A 19845-nucleotide genomic window follows, 5' to 3' on the forward strand; every position below is an offset into this window, starting at 1 on the left:
CTGTATACCGCAGCTGTGTGCCATATGTGTCCCCAGATGTGTGTCACTGGTGTTACTGTGTGTTTTCCCCCCGGCACATTAAACACAATAAATTGATAATTTTACATCTATCAATTTTTTTTAGACTTCAGGGTTAAGATCAAAAGGAGTCCATCATTACTCATTTTTAACTCTTATTCTAATAATTTCATTGTTGTAGCAAATAAATGTCACACTTTTAACAAAGCTGATTGAAAATGGTAATCTCATCCGGATTTGTTGCGTTCCTCTTCTTCTGTGACTAAATGTGCTGAGAGATTGAAGAAGTAATATTTCCTGAGGTTTTAAATGCCTTTCATCGTACTCCTGTTGAAGCATGTAAATTATGTAGAAAGTGTTGTTGGTGAAAGTGAAGTGTCATTTTTTCTTATTTAACTGTTTTCAAGACACTTTTGTTGCTTTTTGCTTTCTTTATTTCTTTCTCTTTTTTAAATAAAGCAAGCAATTGATCAGAGTTGCCGAAGGAGTAAGGTAAATGTACAAAAATTATTTAAAAAATCATTAAATCATTAAAATCATTAAGCTGTCATTTTTGAGAATATGTGAAGTCAAAAAGTTATATTGTAATATTGTTGTAGTGTTTAAAAATGTGAAAAATAAATACATTTTAGCACGTTTATGTAGAATTGACCCTATCAATTAAAGGTGACAGCCTACGTTATTTTTAGATAATTATAATCTTGTTATTGTCTTTTGTAAGTTTTTTTTAAATGGCTTGTCTTTGTAAAAATCTGTCCTTTCCGAGCGCAAAAACGCAGCACCAGATGAAAAAAATGAAATCTCGTTTAGAAATCCCGCGATATGTCGCGTCGACCAGACCCGCTAGTAGCGCTGTTACCCCGCCGCCCAACCAGTCAGTGTACAACCGGGGAGAGAGTAGACATGCAGGATCCTGACTAGATTTCTCCGGAGTTTGAGGACGAGCACTGAGTTATGACGGAGTGCACCATTAAACCAGGGTCTGTGTTTTGTAACTGAATCGTATAAATCACAGAATAAGAAAACCAGCGCAGGAGAAATAGTTGAAAGCCAGCACCGGTCTGACAGTCAGCGTGTGGGAATGGCAGCTCCCCGGCCGATAAAAGGCATCCTGAAAAACAAGAACAGCGCTACAAACAAGTCGCTGCCCGACGATGAGCCAAAAGAGATTACAGAACAAGTCCCGGGGCTCTCGGAGGATGACCAACAGTAAGTTTTGCCTGAGCTGTGCTGAGGCTGGTAGCCGAGTAACGTTAGCTAACGATGGCTAAACACTTGTTAGCCTTTCTAACGTTACCCCGCTGTCACCCCATTGGCTGTTAATGTTTGCCGGCAATGTGTGGTGCCGAATTGAGAACTTTCTGGGTGTTTCTGTAACTATCAGAGAGTGATGTCTTGTCTCTGATTTAAACCTTGATGGGAGGTATGACCGAGCGCTAACGTTTACACGGTGTAAATTAGTGTAAATTACACCCCCTTCGAAGCGGTTAGCCTGTAATAAACAATCACCACATGCAGTGTGACTGTAACGCCTGCTAACAAACGGTTATTCTGTTAGAGGTTTCAGTGCCCATCACTGTGTAGTAGCATGAATCAGCACTAGTAAAAGAAGGTGTGGAGCTGTTACCGCGATAGTGACAGCTCTCAGATGACCATTACCATAATAGGCATAATAACGTGAAGTTGGGCAAAAAGTGGCGCGTTTACGCATGGATGTGTAGACTAATGTATTGCGAGAGGATCGAGGATTTTCATGACCTAATCTAAGGCCATTAATTTCATCAACCTTCTCTGCCAGTGATTTTAAGCAGCAAGTGGTTTGTTTTATGGTTATGGATCAAGATTTGGATAAGGAAAAAAACCTCTGCATGTTAAAGAAATACACTGCATGCGATGCATGTCTAATGCAAGCACCGTGTAACACTTTGCCTGTTAAAGGATGTATTAGAGTGATCGATATCTACGACATTTACAGCACAGCTACAATCAACACCCTGTTACTAGACCACACTGTCCCTACGGCTTAAACTTTATACTAAATACTACGTGTTGCCAAAGATTTGATTAGTCTGCCAGACTTCAGATTTGTGTCCTCTTTCATTTTCCTCTGATATTTATGTCTGACACTGACATTATCACTGAAACAACTGTCTGTGGTAAACATGGTCGTCCTCATGCATGTTTCGAAAAGCAAAAGAAATATGTTGTATCACTTAAGAAAAACAAACCTTAAAAAACAAACTAGAAACAATCATATTTTCTGAAGCAGTTCATCGGCATATAGAATTGCTCAGCAAAGCATGAAAGGACAGGACATTAGCAGTCACAAACATCATGTTACTTTGAGTAAGATCCTGAATGCATCACTTTATGCTACCTCAAGCTTTTGCATTTTTGATACACTGCCAGAGCACCACAAATCTGCTGTGGGGGGAAAATCAAGGATTCTGATTCACTTTAGTCAAGGTGATTATTATTCTGCTCTTTCAAGGGTTGAATTCAGTACCATACTGTAAACCATACCTTCAACAGACCTGAAACAGCTGCTGCAAGCCAGCACCATAAGGAGACAGGACATCCAAATCATCAGCATATATCAAATGGTTAATAAGGCTCTCCCTGATTTAGTGTTTTAGAAAGACTATCCTTATATAAGTTGAAGAGAACAGGTGACAGTATCCCACCTAGTCAAATAAAAAGGGTGTAGATGCGCTCCTGCCTCACTGAACTCAGATTGATATGAACAGCAATAATGTGGGATTCTTATCAGATATGAGGGGGGACACACTCACATCTCATAACACTGCTGTTGAATATTCATGAGGCTCGGTATAACCTCTGCTTTCTGAACACATCTAATTTGACCTTTATTTCCAGCTGCCTATCAGATTTTATGGGCACCTCACGTTATTTGGCTTAACATCCAACTTCATGTTGGCCAGCGCGACTGCTCACATAACCACTAGTAGTAAAGGATATCAAGGATGGGGGTGGGGTTGCTTCAGATTCGGGACCATTGCAGGGCAAATAAATCAGAGTGGGCCAATAGTCTCACAGGGACGTGACTAGGGTACCTAATGAAATGCTGATATGCAGAAACCGGTGCAGAGAACTGCTTAATCAGCCATCCTGTTGCCTGTTAGGTACTTGTGCTGAGGATTGAGTTGACAAGAGCTGCAGGTTATCTTCTCTCTGTCTGGAGCCTCACCTTCTCATATGCATTTGACTGTGGCAGGGAACATGAACCAAATGACCGAATCCAGTTAGGTCATTTCCACAGCCAACTTTCTGTTTTCTCTCTGGCCTCAGGCAACTGTGCGTAAGCAAACTTTTGAAGCTGTTGAATTAGGTTGTATTAGTGCCAACAAGGTCAAATTTTAACAAAGGGACCATATATAAGTAAGCAAGGTGGTTCCATTTGGCTCTGCTGTTTTTTGATTATCCCGGTAATGTGTGACATTAGGAGACGTGGCATAGTGTGATCGAGGAGTGGACACAAATCCTAATAAGATCAAAAATGGTGACTTAGTCGGGTATTTGTGACAGGAGGAATACCTGAAGCAAAAAAGAATAACGTTTGCACAGGAAGTTATCAAGGTTAATGCAGAGAGGTTCAGATCCCTCATTAGTGAACCCTTGAGCAAGTTTGAGTCACTGCAAAGCACATTTGCTGTATGGGCTAAACTTTTAAAAAATGAACCCTGCTTACAGGATACAGCTTTATATATGTTGATGTGATGAAGTCAATAAAATGAATGTACACAACATATGAGGGCTTTTGAGGCACTACATGAAATGAGTTCTGTGTGCTTTATAGTCATGGACATTTATTAACACCACCCACCTGCCAAATGCTGCTACATTTTTGGGAGCTCACTGGACTCTATCAATAACAGCATTTATCATGTTCATGAATAAACCCTCCACATGTCTTACTGGTTACTTTCAAAGGGTAACCATCCAGTTCTTTTTACTTGGCAGAGGCTAACTGTGATTTACCATCCACTGTGCCTGCTGTTTATCCTGTGCCATCACGTCTAGACAGGAGGAGCTCTCTCTGAGCTGCAGCATGAGAAATTAGGCCATACCAGGATGGCAGTTAATAGTGAATTCCTAATTCAACAGTGAATCAAGCTTTTTCTGTACTGTTCTAAAAATAGCCTCTCTTTGACTGACGAGGAAGTGGAGGAAAAAGAGTTTTCTGGATGGATCCCGTGTGCAGCCAAGCACCAAATCCATGGAGAACTCGAGCTGGACCGTGTCAACACTGTCTGCATGCAGAGCATCCATGCTCTCATATTGTACCAATATAGATGTTAATGTTTTGTCTTCAAACATTTTTCATAATTTTCAAAACCTTGGGTAAATGCTCGTCATCCCCTCCCCCCAAAACAAATAAACAACAAAATAAATCAAAACAAAAAAGCCACAAGATATAATAATCAAGTTGTTTATTTAATCTGATAGATATTGTTGAGAATCAAATGGTTAAGCAACACAGGAAGATGTAATGCACAATAAAGCTGATTTCAGAATCATCTAGAGTTTTAAAGCCTTATCAGTCCAGGGTTTCTATCTCTAAATGGGACTTTTTTTGGGAGGGGGGGTTACACATGTACATCACTGGTTTGCGTATAGTTAAAGCAATGACTCTGTATTACCTTACTCAACAGAGATGGTCTTGTTATTTTTGGCCATTTGTTAAATATCAGTGTTTTTAAGATAAGATAAGATAACCTTTATTAGTCCCACACGTGGGAAATTTGTTTTGTCACAGCAGGAAGTGGACAGTGCAAAAGTTATGAGGCAAAAATTAGAATACAATAAGAATAAATACAGTACACAACTGTACAGAATAGAATAAAATACTATATACAGTAGAATAAAATAAAATAAATATACAATAAGATAAAAATAGAATACAAATACAAATACTATATACAACTGAGTAAAAATACAACGATGACAGAAAGGATTATTGCACTTAGTATTATTGCATATGTATGGATGTGTGTGCTTGATCAGTTAAAGTCTTTATTATGGAGTCTGACAGCAGTGGGGAGGAAAGACCTGCGAAATCTCTCCGTCCCACACCGTGGGTGCCGCAGTCTCCCACTGAAGGAGCTGCTCAGTGCTGTCACAGTCTGCTGCATGGGGTGGGAGATGTTGTCCATCAGGGATGACAGCTTAGCCGCCGTTCTCCTGTCACTCACCACCTCCACTGGGTCCAGAGGGCATCCTAGAACAGAGCTGGCCCTTCGGATCACCCTGTTCAGTCTCTTCCTGTCCCCAGCAGAGATGCTGCCGCCCCAGCAGACCACGCCATAAAAGATAGCAGAAGCCACAACAGAGTCATAGAAGGTCTTCAGGAGTGGGCCCTCCACTCCAAACGACCTGAGTCTCCGCAGCAGGTACAGCCTGCTCTGCCCTTTCCTGTAGAGGGCGTCTGAGTTATGAGTCCAGTCCAGTCTATTGTTCAGATGAACACCAAGGTACCTGTAGCTGTCCACAGCCTCAATGTCCATACCTTGGATGTTCAGTGGTTGCAGTGGAGAATGCTTGTGCCTGCGGAAGTCTACCACCAGTTCCTTGGTTTTACTGGCGTTGATCTGGAGGTAGTTCAGCTGGCACCAGTCCACAAAGTCTTGGGTCAGACCTCTGTACTCCTTGTCGTCCCCATCAGTGATGAGGCCGACTATTGCAGAGTCATCAGAGAACTTCTGCAGGAAGCACTGGGTGGAATTGTGGGAGAAGTCTGCAGTGTAGATGGTGAAGAGGAACGGAGCCAGAACCGTTCCCTGTGGGGCCCCCGTACTGCAGACGACCCTGTCCGACACACAGCCCTGAGTCCTCACATACTGTGGTCGGTCGGTGAGGTAGTCCAGGATCCAGGATTTGTTTTGTTTTTTAAATGCTTGTATTTTTATCTCTGTCCTAATGAGTGTCCTGTATTTGGAGGTCAAAATCTCCTTCATAGGTACCAGCACAGCGTTACAAAGCAGGTTTTTTTTTTTTTTTTTAAACATCCCAATAGTCAGTGTGTGAATGAATGTATTTAAAGGCTTATTATCTGAAGGTTTTATTGTAGAATACAGGCAGTTTATATACCGAATGATTTGCCCTGTTGAGTGTCATTCACAAAAGAGTTGGTAAGGCTAATTTCTGCCATGATTTTAAGTTGGCAGCACTAACAAAGAGCGACAGCACAAACATGTTCTCCTTCTTATCATCTTCAATTGTATAAAACATCCCATTCCCTCCACCAGCTCGCTCTGCCAGCAGGATATCCTGAAGTAGCTTTACAAAAACCCACCATTCATTTATGTGACCACCTGTCCGTGTTTACGCGCTTCATGCACTCTCAGTCTGACTCTGTGGTTTACAGTCAGTGCGATGCACCTTTTAGAATTTTTTTTCTTTATCATCTCTTAGAACAAACAGGATCCGCTATTCCAGCAATTTGTGTTCATGGACATGAATTGGGGCCTTTTTATCATGACCTTTGGCACAAATACAAAGTTTTGTGTTTCAGTAGAAAGATTGGCATGTCTGAATGAGCTGTTGTTCACAAGAATCTTGGACACGTTACCATGGTGACCATGAAAACAGTTCTAAAATAACTAGCAGCCATTGCATTTTTAGCCCAAGCTGTGATTTTCTTTTTCCAAACCTAACCAAGTTATGTATTTTGAATTAATCACATATTATGTGTTAATAAATAATGCAAAAGTGTGAATGGTATGTGACTCCTATATGGCTCTGATGTGAGCGGAAAAAGGAGTCGCTCCGTCAACAACCCCCAGCCACTAGGGCTGCTCGATTATGGCAAAAATGATAATCACGATTATTTTCACTGAAATTGAGATCACGATTATTTGACGATATTTATTTAACCCTTTAAGACCTACTATAGAACCAAGTCCACCAGAGCTTATATTATTTTTTTTACATGCTGTAGTGCCATTTGTGGGAGCATTTCAAGTTGCTATACATCAATACAACTGTTATAGCCCATATTTTAATAATATGTATGCATTAAGTCCATAGTAATTACATAAATTGCAAAAAAGTGCAATAAACTACAAAAAAAATTGAAAATCGCTTTTGTTTTGTTTACATATATTTCTACTTGGAGAAATTTAAGAGGTTTATCCCTCAAAACTTTAAATACCACAAAGTTGCAAAAAATAGTTTCCCACCACAGGAAATTTATTTTGAGTGTCTTCATAGTTTTATTTTGGAGATACAGCAATTTTTATATACTGCAGGAAAAACAAAAAACAATCCTATGATGCAAATTTGCAAAGAAAACAGCATGTGCATCATTTCACTGTGGGAAGTGTTACGACCAGCTGATAGGAACGGCAAAGCGTGTTTCTGGAATATTATGCTTTTGTTCCTGCAAGCGCTTTTTATGCAGTTTTTGCAAAGCTATATGTGGAACGAAACCGTGACCGAGGACAAGCTGATGGCATCAGATGTAAGTACAACTCCTCCGGTTTCATATGCAAAACAAATTATTGCGCTAGCTTACACGGTTCAGGTTCTACAGGGATTTAAAAATAGTTACGCAAAACGGAGCGTGCTGCTCTGACCGGCTTTAAAGGGTTAACAATGACTTTAAAAAAATAATATAAAATAGTGTGCAACACCACTGAAGTTTTTTTTTTTTTTTAACTCTTTTCAACCAATGGCAGTCACTCTCCAAATAACTTCTGCTTAGCTTTCTGAGCTTCCCTCGGGTCCTCTTAATCAGCGGTCTCCACCCTTTTTTGCGCCACGGACCGGTTTATGCCCGACAATATTTTCACGGACCGGCCTTTAAGGTGTCGCGGATAAATGAGGGAGGGGCTAATAATCGGCTCAGTCATTTTTAATGATCGTTGAAAGCCCAGATCGTAATCGTGATTAAAATTCGATTAATTGAGCAGCCCTACCAGCCACCCCTAAATGTGGGTGAAGTTGTCTTTTTTTGTTTTGCTTTTTTTTAAAGCAGAAAATGTTGATCTTGTGTTGTACGTGGACCAAGATCATTACAAACACGACAGAGCAGATTCAATTCAAGAAAACAAAACACATGTCCACAGACATGAGTTTGCAGAGCAGCAGGTGTGACAGCTTTACAAACTGCCACGAGATTGCTTTGGATTTGAAAAAGCAAAGATAAATCTTAGAAGAAAATAAAGTAATAGGGTTCATTAGAAGCGGGGATTATATTCCTTCTGCATTCAAGGCTAAAAAACAAGCACTGTTCCTTGTCCCTTTAATCACCCACTGCTATTTAGTTAACAGTAATGTCTGAGTCTCACACCCAGTCATATATAATTCATTGATGCCTCCATGAAATCCAACCTTTCCCTAACTGTCTCGCAGGCCTCATCATGGCTGTATGATGTAGTGTCAGACTGGTAGGCAGTGAATCTCTGATTTTCCATAACATGGATAGTAGACAAAACTTTGTTAACCTCTGGCTGTCATTTTACACTCCTCTGTACAGGTCAGATGGGGTCAACTGTGTTTCCAGTTGAAACTGGAAACACAGTTGACCAGCCAGCTTTTTTATCGAGGAAAGATCAACAGGTGTCTAACAGCCTCTTGTCTACCAGGTTAAAGTGTGACCACAGCTTTTTTAAGAAGCAGTAAAATGTGCAGATATCTTACTCTTTTGTGGCACATGGCCCAGGAGTGGGTCGTAATTTAGTGTTATGCCACCTGCGGGTGTAGTTTTGTTCAGATAAAATGAAACATTTGACCTTTGAAGTTTAGGATTCGTGACGTCATCGTGATTGCCAGTGCATTTAATTTGTGTTCCACCCTGCTCCGCTTCTCCCCTGAACATTTTCCTCTACAGTCTGAGCAGATCAGAGGAGCTTAAGGAATAGTTTTCGTCCTAATTCTAGCTGGCCGTCTCTCAAACTTTGTGTAATCTTTTTCTGTGCTGTACCCAAGGGTGCGCACACTTGTTAAGTATATATCTTAATAATTCTCACTGTATTATCACTGACCTGCCAAATGAGTAATCAAAAAGTTGCTGTGTTGTCTAATAATTGTGAGACTATTTGGCTGTGACCATCTGTAAATGCAAGCAGATATAGGCCACTTTTACCAGTGTGGTTTACAGTAGATCAGTTGGAGGGGACAAAGGGAAAATGATAACGACTACATAAATGTTCAAATGGTTGTCTACGTTATCTTTTCTATTGCTTGCTCAACAGTTTGCAGTCAGCAGATGGATTTAATAGGAGGTTATCTTAACCATGAGTTATCCTTATTTGCTCACACAAACCTGGTATTGGCTTGCTTTGTTTTTTCTCCTCTCACACCACCACAGTCTGCACAGCAGTAACTGAGGAGGTGGCTCATGGCCTTCTTTTCAGGCCGTCTGCCTGTTGTGTGGTCTTGATCAGAGCTGATATTTGGTGAAATTCAAAGTTAAACTGGGACACCTGTAAAAACTGATTAGCTCTTCCCTGTGGCTGGTATTCATTTCCTTCCCTGGCTGCTACTGCTTTAATGCTAATTTTCCACGCTCCCTGTTGTAAATATTTAATTTGGCACTTTCATTTGGTTTAATTAAGCGTTCCCTTTGGCACGCTTCCTTTTTATGTTGTTTCCCCGTGAGCCAGGTCATGGCACTCGCTTAGAGTACTCAGGAAGCAGTATATTTTGTGAATTTATACTGACCTCTGTTTATAAACTGTGCCCGCTGCTGTTACTGCTGGCGGGCTGATGCTGCGGTAGAGGGCACAGGGGCTGGACCTTTCCTCACCGCCCTCTGCCTATGCCACCTGATAGCACGGCTCAGCTCGCAGTGATGACTCACTCTATTTAATGAGTTTTCCTGAAGCGTTATGTCGCCAGCTGTTGACCACCTTCGAGAGGAAGTCATCATCACATAAGAGATAGAGCTCTATATTTAGTGTGTACTAGTAGTTGCTTGTGTCCTGTTTTTTCTTCGCGTGCAGAGGCAGGTGCTTCATCTTTGCACTACAATTTTCACGATGCTCTTAATGACTTAGTGAAGATGTTTGGTGGGAATGAAACAGAGGGGTCTGCTTCTGTTTTCTTTTCTTTTTTTTATAAATATAAATGAAACACTAGAGTGAAGTAAACAAAACACTAATGTGCAAAATCCTGTTTATTTCCAAGACCCTAGTCTGCTGTTATGTTGCTGAAGCTCTGCTTGTCTTTAGTCTTGTCTGATTTGACTCTTGCAGCTGAAATTTTCCCCAACTTGTCAAGTAGGAAGAAAGGAGCCACAGCAATCTCAGGTCATGAATACTTTGATGCAGATGAAAGCTTTGTGGTTGATATATTTGTAAAAAGTGCACATTGATTCTGTGCATTCATTCCAAAAGCAGCTTATTTAGAGTATTTTCTTCCACTGCTAGGCCACTTTGTGAGCCACAGTTCAGGCCAACAGCATTGTCCCATTTGGTGCTCAAGTTTTAGCCAAACTTGGCGATTGGAAGGTTTATATCAGTATTGAGATCTACTAATCCTCTGTTCCAATCCTCTGTTTTGATGTGTCATTGTGACAAGCCAGGAGATCTACCTGTTCTTCCAGTGGAGTTCCTTTTTGAATTTGTCTTGTAAGTCTGAGATTAGCCGTAATCCATGTATGGGAAAGCTACATCAGCCTGGCCCAGCCCGGACATCGCAGGGCCTTTGCTTTGGTTTGGGAACAGCAGTGGGTGAAGTCCTCCAACAGTTGATTCTTTTGTCATAATGCACAAAAATTAAAGTTGCCTTGGAATGCATCGCAACATCCTGACAGTAAAAATAAGCTGTTACGTTGGAGGGTTGGGCGGTGGCACTTCTGTGAGGTTGGTGAGCACCAAGCATTTTGGCAGCTGATGAGAATCTTTTCTCCACCGCCCAGCTGTGTACCACTGTTAGCATGGTGACATAATAGGGACAATGTTGCACATGTATCTGATCTGTTTACATTAAAAAACACTGACTATGCCCTCTTTCCTAATGTCGTCAGGAAAGGCAGCGCGCCGGATTGACCAGGGAGATGCGTGCTGTCTGTCATGCCTCTCACGCATGAAAAGGAGAGAGTTTGTCATCCTATAATCACTTAATCTGAGGCAGTCCCCATCATGACAGGCAAACATCTCGTGTAGTCTGAGTTCAGCATGAGTCCAACTGTTTAGAAATTGACATAAACGCAGCTCTTGTGTTTGAAGCTTTCATGTAAACAGTTTAATGAACCAGTTCATTCACATCAAGCAGTTGTAGCGCTCAAGTCTGTGGAGCTTTTTTGGCTTGTCGCAGGAGGCGGTGGATTAAGCATCTCCTGCCTCCCACTCCTTCCTGTCTCCCGTGATACTTGACCTTTTGTTCCATGAACAAAGTCAAGATGTGGTACCTTAGCAGAAGAAAGCAGAGCTGGGTTAACCAGACCCTGATAACCTTGAATTGAGGCTGTTTGGCTGAACATGTCTGGAATTAGAAGTTTTAAATGTGTGAAAAGTAGAAAGTTTCCTTGGCTTGGAATAAACTGAAAGGAGAAATAAATGTGAATATAAAATGGAAATTATTACAAGTAAGTCTACAGAAATCTGCCAAACTCTTGGCAGTGCAAAAACATCTTCTTCTGTGAGTTAAAAGAAACAGTTCCAGCATCACTCCTCTTGGCAGGTGGCAGGTGTTCTCTTTATCCTCCTGAGCAAAAATTCAAATTCAGCACTGATTTGCTGTCTTTGTCTCAGTTCATTTCCTCTAAGGATTTGAAAGGGTAGCACGGATTAGTGTAATTTTTGAACAAAAGCCGAGGTGAAAACCTTATTCCCCAGATGAGAATAAAACCATTTGAGGGATTAGAAGCAGACGTGCTAAAGAGAGATGGAACCAGAATCAACTCTTGATGCGATTGTTTCAAATGAGTCAGTTGTTGGACTTTTGGCCTCATTCACTCACAGCTGATAAGCCTCACCACCCACTTAAACCCACACCCTCATCTGCAATGTGTTACCTTGACACAAAAGCAAAGGCCGTGGCACTTCCTGGTAGTTGCTGGGACAAACTGGTGCGGAGGACATTTCTGGGCCGTGTGTGTGTGTTTGTGTGTGTGTGTTCCCAAAATAATGCGGTCTGAGTGAAAACTGGGGCACATTCAGTCCTAGATTAAATCTGTTCACTCGTCTCCCTGGAGGAAACTGGGATGGGATGGTAGCTGGGTGCGCAGTGGTCCACATTGAGTGACTGTCTGTTTAACCCTTCTTCTTCCATCCATTTTACAGGAAGAAGTCCCAGAAATGGGATGAGATGAACATCCTGGCCACATACCATCCACCTGACAAAGATTACGGCCTGATGAAGATCGATGAACCCAGCACACCTTACAACAGGTTCAAAATATCATTTTAAATATTACTAAAACAGCACTCTACAGGGCAGTTTATCATTTGTTTCTTTTTCTATAGAGGTGCCTGACTGTTCAGGACTTTTTCTTGCCCTGCTTTCATTATCCACTTTATAAACTTCTCTTTCAGGATGATTGGGGATGACGAAGATGAAGGGGCACTGAGTGACTCAGACGGCCAAAGTGGACTTGCAGTCGATGACCTGGCATCAAAGTAAGAATTGAACTTGAGTGCTGGGAGACAAATGCAAATGAAAAGCGAGGGTGCAGCTGATTGTAGACGCTATCATTGTTGTCCTTCAACGGGAATGTGCATAAAAATGACTCCGATGGCTTTCAGACACTGAGCGCCATGTTACTGCACAATTAGTCCCAGTGACAGAACTTGTAGTAATATTCTGATCCACAAACATATGAAGCAGTCTGTGTGTTTTTCTTAACAGCTGTTCCATTCAGTTAAAGTATGACTTCAAATATACTCCGATGAATAAGTGTTTTTACTTAAATGTATGCTGGAAGTTGGAAGGACTATAATGCCAGCATATAGTCACATCCTGCTGATTCGTTTTTAAATATGTGACCTATTGCAAGTAGTTTCGGTGACCACTTTGAATTGCAAGGGAATCAATCGCACATCAGGTGGGAAGCAACCTGTCTCCAACCAAGGTTGGCAAATAATTGCCATCTGATCGTCAATCAGAGCCACCGAGTGCAACTTGTCTACGATGCTTTGCAATGAGAGTTGACTCAACTTGTTGCCACCTGGGTATATTCATGTATAAAAGCAAGGCTATTGAGTGCCTGTGTCACTTTGCAGTTATCTGCCATGCTGCAGCAACAGTGTCACTATTTGTAAAGGAATTAGCTTCAGATTTGTGAGGTTATCACGGATGATGAAGTCAAATAAGAGTAGGAACGGAAATAAGCTTCTTTTTTTCAGGGTTGTATTGGGCTTATAAGTATTTGGTGATGACAACAGATGTAAACACGATTTGCTTATCAATGAGTTTGAGGTGCTTTCTTTCATGGACATCTTATTACTGCTTATGCTAACAAACCCCCAGCTAACATTGCAGGTTCTTCTGCTGTCCTCAGGCTGGGGCTAAACCCTGTTTTTGGTCTGCCAACAAATTTCTTCTATACTGTAACACGCTTGCTAAAGCCACTATGGCACTGTCTGTATTTGAAATCTGAGAATTTTACAGTATGTGTGTTATCAAATCCAGTTTGAATGCACTCCACATGTAATCTCTTGGAGTGAAAATACTGAATTAGGAGCTGAAGCTTGAGGGCATACTGAAGATAGGTGCTTTTACAAAACAAGTGATTTGTGTCATAATTCATGGACACAAATGGAAAGCAGGAGGGTGGATAACATCTTATTGTCTCCTGCTATTGCGATCCAAAAGGTCTGTGTTCAGAAGCCACTCCGAGCCGTGATGCGGACGCTAACGGGAAGCTCGAGAAGCGTGTCCGCTGCGAGTTACTGTGCTTACATAAGCGTATCGGCGCAGTTGGGGATGAGCTCGTTCGAGTGTGTGTGCTCCAGAGTGTAGCGATTAGCTTCAGGCTTGGAAGTCAATTAGCCTCCTTTGTTTGCTTGTGCAATGAGTGCCAGCCATTGTTTTACACTAAACCCTCCAGATAGTGCAGCAGCTGCTCTCTTCCTCTGCGCTCTTCCTCGTTTAGATCCTCAGCATCCACTCTCTCTCTCGCTCCCGTCATCCATCAGTTATCCAGCTGTGCTTTTCCTGTGCTACCTTTGCTTCTTAACTGTATCTCACGTGCCATCTCTCTTCCTCTTGTCTTCACAATGCTTCGCCAGCATTGTTTCAGCACATAGAAACAGCTCTCGAGCTGGTTGGTTGGAGAGCAGTTGCACAGTAAATGGGAGCTTCCCCGTGGGCACTTTCACATTTTCACTACCATCCACTCAGCCATGACTCGTTATTCATTTTGTCCACCTCTGTTAAAGCTCTTTGTTATTTTTATCTCATGCTTGAGTACTCGCACACTCTCATCCCTGCACTTTTCACTCTGCCTACTCGTTTTTCCACCTCCCCTAATGCCTCTCCTGCTTTGTTTCTCTCCAGTTTATTTGTTTGTTTTAACCACTCACAGTGACTTTGAGGCTCTATCAGTCATTGCCTGTTTGCGTTTGGTTTCACACTTGTGTAATGGAGTGAAACCGAAATTAAGACAAGTAAAATTGGATTGTGAATCTCCTAATGTATGCCCTTTCTGTTTCTCTCTTAAGGCTGGTGGCAGCAGAGGGCTCAGAGCCTCGCTTCATGAAAGAAGAGGAGGAGAGCAGCGAGGAGGAGGAAGAGGAGCTCACTCCCGAAGAACAAGGTAGACATCCACTCAGATTTCAGTGGAATACTGCAATTTTTTTTCTCTGAAGCGGTCATGGGCTTGCAGCCTATTTTGGCGTGTGCGTCCTGCAGTTCACCTGTTTATGTATTCCTTCCACCTCAACACAAAGTGTCCTACACAGCTGTGAGGGTGACTAAATGCAGAGTGACACTCCACAGCCAAGTGCTGGCAGAGAGGGGACAGACTGAGAAAGAGCTCAAGTGTTCGGTGTGCTCTTGACCTTCTGCTGACTTCCTACACACACACACACACACACACACACACACACACACACACACACACAGAATGTATTACTGTTGCTGGCTTTTATATTTATATCTGGCCCGTGCAGGCAACAGCGAGAGAACAGTCTGGAAAGTCACAAATCCGGTCAATATCCTCCCAACTGCAAGAGCATCATCAGCAGTTTTTGGACGTGCAGTTTAATCATGTGACACAACAGGATGATAAGATTTGTTAAAAGCAATAACAACAGATGTGTGTTAGTGCATGTTAATAGGATTGTCATTAAAGTACTCTAACACTGAATTTTCTACCACAGATTATCTGTTGTTAATTAAGTTAATTTATTTATGTAATGGACAAGCCCAAAGATGGGATTGGATGGGTTTTTTTGCAGTATAATAATCTGAAAATCTAATTAAATTAGAAGTAAACTATCCCGGGGTTTCATCTCAGTGGGACATGCCAGCGTGCAAAAGTAGCAGCGTTCATCCTCGACAATATTCATACAGTTTTATTATGCAGCCACAAAGTTATTTCTTTTTTTAAATTATTAAATAGTCTTACATCAACAAGTACTGACACTAAATGTTTTTATTTGCTCTGTATTTCTGCGTACATGCAGTGTCTGAAATGGTTTAATTAGCCCACTGTTTCACACATTAGAAACTCTGCTTCTGCTTGGCCAAACCTCGTTGTAACCTTTACTGTCTCAGATGTGTGCATTAAATGCTGAGTTGGCCAGTGCCGCATCACTGACACTGTGAGGCGTAAACACAGGCCAGCAGCGCCTCTGTTAGGTCTCAAACAGGCTCCACACAAAACTGCTTACATTACACAAAGGCCAGCTGGATCAAACAGCAGAAATGCAGGAGTCGCGTAAACATTCACAACATCCACTCTGACTCACCGGTGAAGGTTATCAGTGTCCTCGAGGATGCGGTGTGGGCTAATCAAAGTCAATCGGAGCGTTTCCATGACCACAGGAGTACATGGCATTAGGGAAGGAATGAAAATTTCTGTGTTTAGTTGTTGATGGAGGAAGGATGGTGTTTGAGTCTGGAAGTGTAACTGGAACATTTCTCTTGGATGTCAGTGAAACCGATCCATATGATTGCTGAGGTTTTTGTGTGAAGATGTTGGCTTTCTTCTTTTAGTTGCTATAGCGACCCTCGCTGCAATGTCCAGACTGCAGGTCATGCCATGCTTGAGATTTTTTTTTTTTTAAACAGGCACGTGTGTTTCCCTCTTATTCATTATTTCTATAGTTACTATATTGTCTATTGCAGATTGTTTACTGATGCCAGATGCAGATGTATTGTTGCATGCTTTTACAGTGCATCAACCTTTCCATGAGTCACAAGTAAAGCTCTGTTTTATCATTATAGTTATAACATGCCAGCATTGAACTCGCTGCTTTTGGCAAATTAAAGTGATTTCAAATGTCTCTGTCCCCTGTAGCCAAAAAGAAACAGTTTCAGATGATGAGGAAGATGCACTACAATGAGGGCCTAAACATCAAGCTAGCCCGCCAGCTCATCGCCAGCGAGCTAGAAGCTGACGAAGACGAGGAGATGAGAGATGACACGGAGGAGACGGAGGAGATCAGTGTTGACCCGCCACAGGAAGGTGAGGGGAGGGAGACTGCGGCCTGTTGGGTATTTGTTAGAGCAGTGATTCCCAAAGTGTGAGCTGGGGCCCCCTGGTGGGCACTTTGAATTCACTTTTTATTTGTATAAAAAGTGAATTCAAATTGGTAGTAGGAAGTGGTTAGTTTGTGATATTATTCATTATTCTTATTGTTTATGCCTCAACTCTTTGCATATGCCCAGGTAGCAATTTATAGCCAACAGCCTGTGTTTATGTTTTTTGAATAAAGTTTTCAAGGGAATACATTACTTGATTAGAGGATGAAAAAGCTGAATAAAATCAAAATATATCCACTCCTGTCTTTTCTCATGTCTTTGTTTCTTTCTTTCTCCAGCTGATTCTCTGGACTCATAGATGCCGTCTCCGACCTTCAGCCCTGCGTGTGTTTGTGTGTGCGTGTATTTGTCGACTCAAGAATCAGAAAGACAACGCTGCTGATGTTTTTAACACTGAGCAACACAGCAAAACACCGCTTCAACACCCATATAACAACTCTCAGCAGCCATTAAACTCCCGGTCACACGTCTGGCTCTACTTTTCCTTCCAACTGTGCAATATGACACACTGGTTTTTTCAGCCTCCACAGTCTGTACAACACACAAAAGAAGACTGTTGCTCCCTCCTCTTCCCTCTCCTGTTGCCAAGAATTTCTTCCTCCCGCCTCTTCTGAACTGGCGTCGCAGTGAAGGGTGTGATTCTGACCCTGAATGGAGGATCAAGGCCTTTAAAAAAAAAAAAAGTACCAGGACTCCCGTCTGGGCGCTCCACACGGCTCCTCTGTCGGCCACAGAGCCAGCACATCAGCCCTGGAGGAAGCCAGGGGAAACCCCACGACCTCTTCAAAGGCGTATCCGAGACATGACGACGGCTCCTTCACCGATGGCTGTGAATATTTTATTTTTTTTGGGTATGTTTTTGTTTTGCTTTATAACCCGCTGCTCTGTTGTGTTGTCCTTCCCCCTTCAGTACTGTCTGTGATAAAAGTTGGTCCAAATGATGACCAGTTTGTTTGTTTGCTTTCATCCACACTCACGTTTCTTAACAGTTATGCTGAAGACTTCTCATTAGTGTAATGGTATTAAAGTAAGTTGGGGATTCTGTATGTAGCCCACAAAGTTTAAATTTTGCCACCAAAATAATAATAATAATCAAAATTTGATGCCTTACATTGATTAAACTCCTGACATTTGTAATATGTAGAGCAGTGCATCTCAGATTGAGGGCTGTGCTGAGACGGCGTCTTGACCGTGGGGCTGTTGGGCTTTTTGGTTTATAAGCCACTACTTGCAGTGCCTCACCTCGATACTCTCCCATATGGCTACACATTAACTGTATTTACATCAGCACATTGATTTGTTTTTCCCCTGGTATTTCTCAGTTTCATCATTTCGGTTTTACAAACATGCGTGCCTCATCAGCACCTGATCGAATCCACTGAGAAATTCGGCCTGTGTGACGTCTACTGAGGCACTTTTTTTCCTTTTTCTTTTTTTAAATCAGACTAAACTAAAATCGGTTTGTTTTGCTGGTGCATGTTGGGATATGAGGGAAGATCAACGGTAAGAGTGTTCTCTTATTTTCCTCGGCAGAGCAGTGACGGTAATTTAAACAGTGTTTTGGGGGCTGTATTGAAGTCTTGCTGCTGAGGTAAAACATCCACTGGAGCGCTGGCTCTGCTCTTGCGTAATTTGCCTACTGCATTAGAGCTTTGACAGAATCTGTGATTATGTTATTTAGTTTGTGTTTTAAGCTTCATCACACACCAGTTGTCGGACTTGTCGAGTATCTTGGTGTGATGCAGTTTGGGATCTCTGTAGAAGGAGATGCTGATGCTACTGACCTTAATGGAGACGTCGGAAGTGGCTTTCGATGGTTTTTTGTAATGTTTGGTGTTCCTGCAAGCGCCGAGGAAGTTGCAACGTAGTCTGACTCGAGTAACAGAGGAAAGAAAGCAAAGGTCCCGATCCCGACTACACACTGTACGACTTGAGTCTAGTAAACAAAGAGGAGGTGTTTGAAATGAAAAGCGTGCAGGAGCCTTGACCGTCTCGTGTTTGGAGCTTTCATTTCCCTCTGACCCTTTAATTCCTCACTGTGATTGAAAGTATTGAGCTTTATATTGTGGGAATGCGGAAAATCATTGAAACATTTGGACTTCTGGATTTATTTTAAAGTCTTATATAAAAACACCTTCTAAGAGAAACTCTGTAAAGTGAGCAGCTAATTATCAAAGGGTTCTCATCAGGAAACAGGAAGTCGATGTTCTCTAGAAGCTCTTCTTCTTCGATGACTGAATCCATAGACTGATAGAAGAGTTCAGAGGACTTCATCTTCTCACTTAGATAAAAAGGACAAGATTAAAATCTGACACGATGACCCCGTAGGTGGTTATTACCCATCAAAAGAAAACGTGCCTCTCATGTATCTTTGTACATGTGTGTAAAATGAACATGATATGCCCCGTTGCTTGTTTCCCGTGTCTCGCACAACTTGTTTCCCCCCCGGTTTGCTTTCTAAGGATGATAGACTGTTAAGCAGCCCCACGACTTTGCACTGTCTCAGAGTGACATGGATGTTGAATCTGTGTTTGTACTTTGTTTTGTTTTTTTTTAAACTACCAGACTGCATGTTCTTTGCATCATCAGATTGTCTATATATTTTTTTTCCTTTCTTTTTTTTGTCTCTGACCATTAAACACACGTTGTTAGGAATTCCTGTCGTGTGGTTTGTTTTGGAGCAAGAAAATCTGAACTAAACGTGTGTCTGTCTGATTAAAGCCACAAATTACACAGCTTTTCTTAACTGCAGCTCACACAACTGTTTGGTCCTCTAGTTTTTGGGTGTTTAAACTTTTTCTCTTGACATGAGTGTGAAGAGAGAGAGAGAAGCCATTTTAGGTCATCCAATTTTTTTTAAAGATTTTTTTCTAGTTTTTCTAGTTTTTTTTTTTTGTTGTTGTTTTTTTTGTTTTTTTAAAAGAAAAAGCTGTAGAAAAATCCATATTTTAAGAAATAAATGTGTCCATTCCATTAACATACTTTCCCCCAAGTAGTCCTCATATAAGTTGGCAGAAATAAAAGTACCCATTTTAAAAAAAAAAAAAAAGTCTCTTGAACTCAGTTATAATACTTAACAATGACTTCGCAGATATTTGAAGCTTCTAACCTAACTGGACTTTTTATTAGCAATACACAGTTGCTTTTTCCCCC

At 41.6% G+C, this 19845-nt stretch overlaps 1 protein-coding gene across 1 annotated transcript; it reads left to right on the forward strand.

The window, feature by feature from the left end:
- The first annotated feature begins 863 nt into the window (after nucleotides 1-863).
- ppp1r2 (protein phosphatase 1, regulatory (inhibitor) subunit 2) lies at nucleotides 864-17636 on the forward strand. The gene is made up of 6 exons (XM_026142437.2): nucleotides 864-1227; nucleotides 12267-12374; nucleotides 12519-12602; nucleotides 14646-14740; nucleotides 16448-16615; nucleotides 16971-17636. Exons 1-6 carry the CDS (start codon nucleotides 1100-1102, stop codon nucleotides 16988-16990), a joined length of 603 nt encoding a protein of 200 aa, XP_025998222.1. The 5' UTR covers nucleotides 864-1099; the 3' UTR covers nucleotides 16991-17636.
- Nucleotides 17637-19845: the final 2209 nt, after the last annotated feature.

This window comes from Astatotilapia calliptera, chromosome 15, assembly GCF_964374335.1.
Source record: "Astatotilapia calliptera chromosome 15, fAstCal68.1, whole genome shotgun sequence".
Taxonomy (NCBI): Eukaryota; Metazoa; Chordata; class Actinopteri; order Cichliformes; family Cichlidae; genus Astatotilapia; species Astatotilapia calliptera.

What these genes read in the sequence shown, in the direction of transcription:
- ppp1r2 (XM_026142437.2), top strand. Translation starts at nt 1,100, where the DNA reads ATGGCAGCTCCCCGGCCGATAAAAGGCATCCTGAAAAACAAGAACAGC. An exon ending in GCTCACTCCCGAAGAACAAG is followed by an intron (nt 14,741 to 16,447) that starts GTAGACATCCAC and finishes TGTCCCCTGTAG; the next exon opens with CCAAAAAGAAACAGTTTCAG. An exon ending in TGTTGACCCGCCACAGGAAG is followed by an intron (nt 16,616 to 16,970) that starts GTGAGGGGAGGG and finishes TTCTTTCTCCAG; the next exon opens with CTGATTCTCTGGACTCATAG.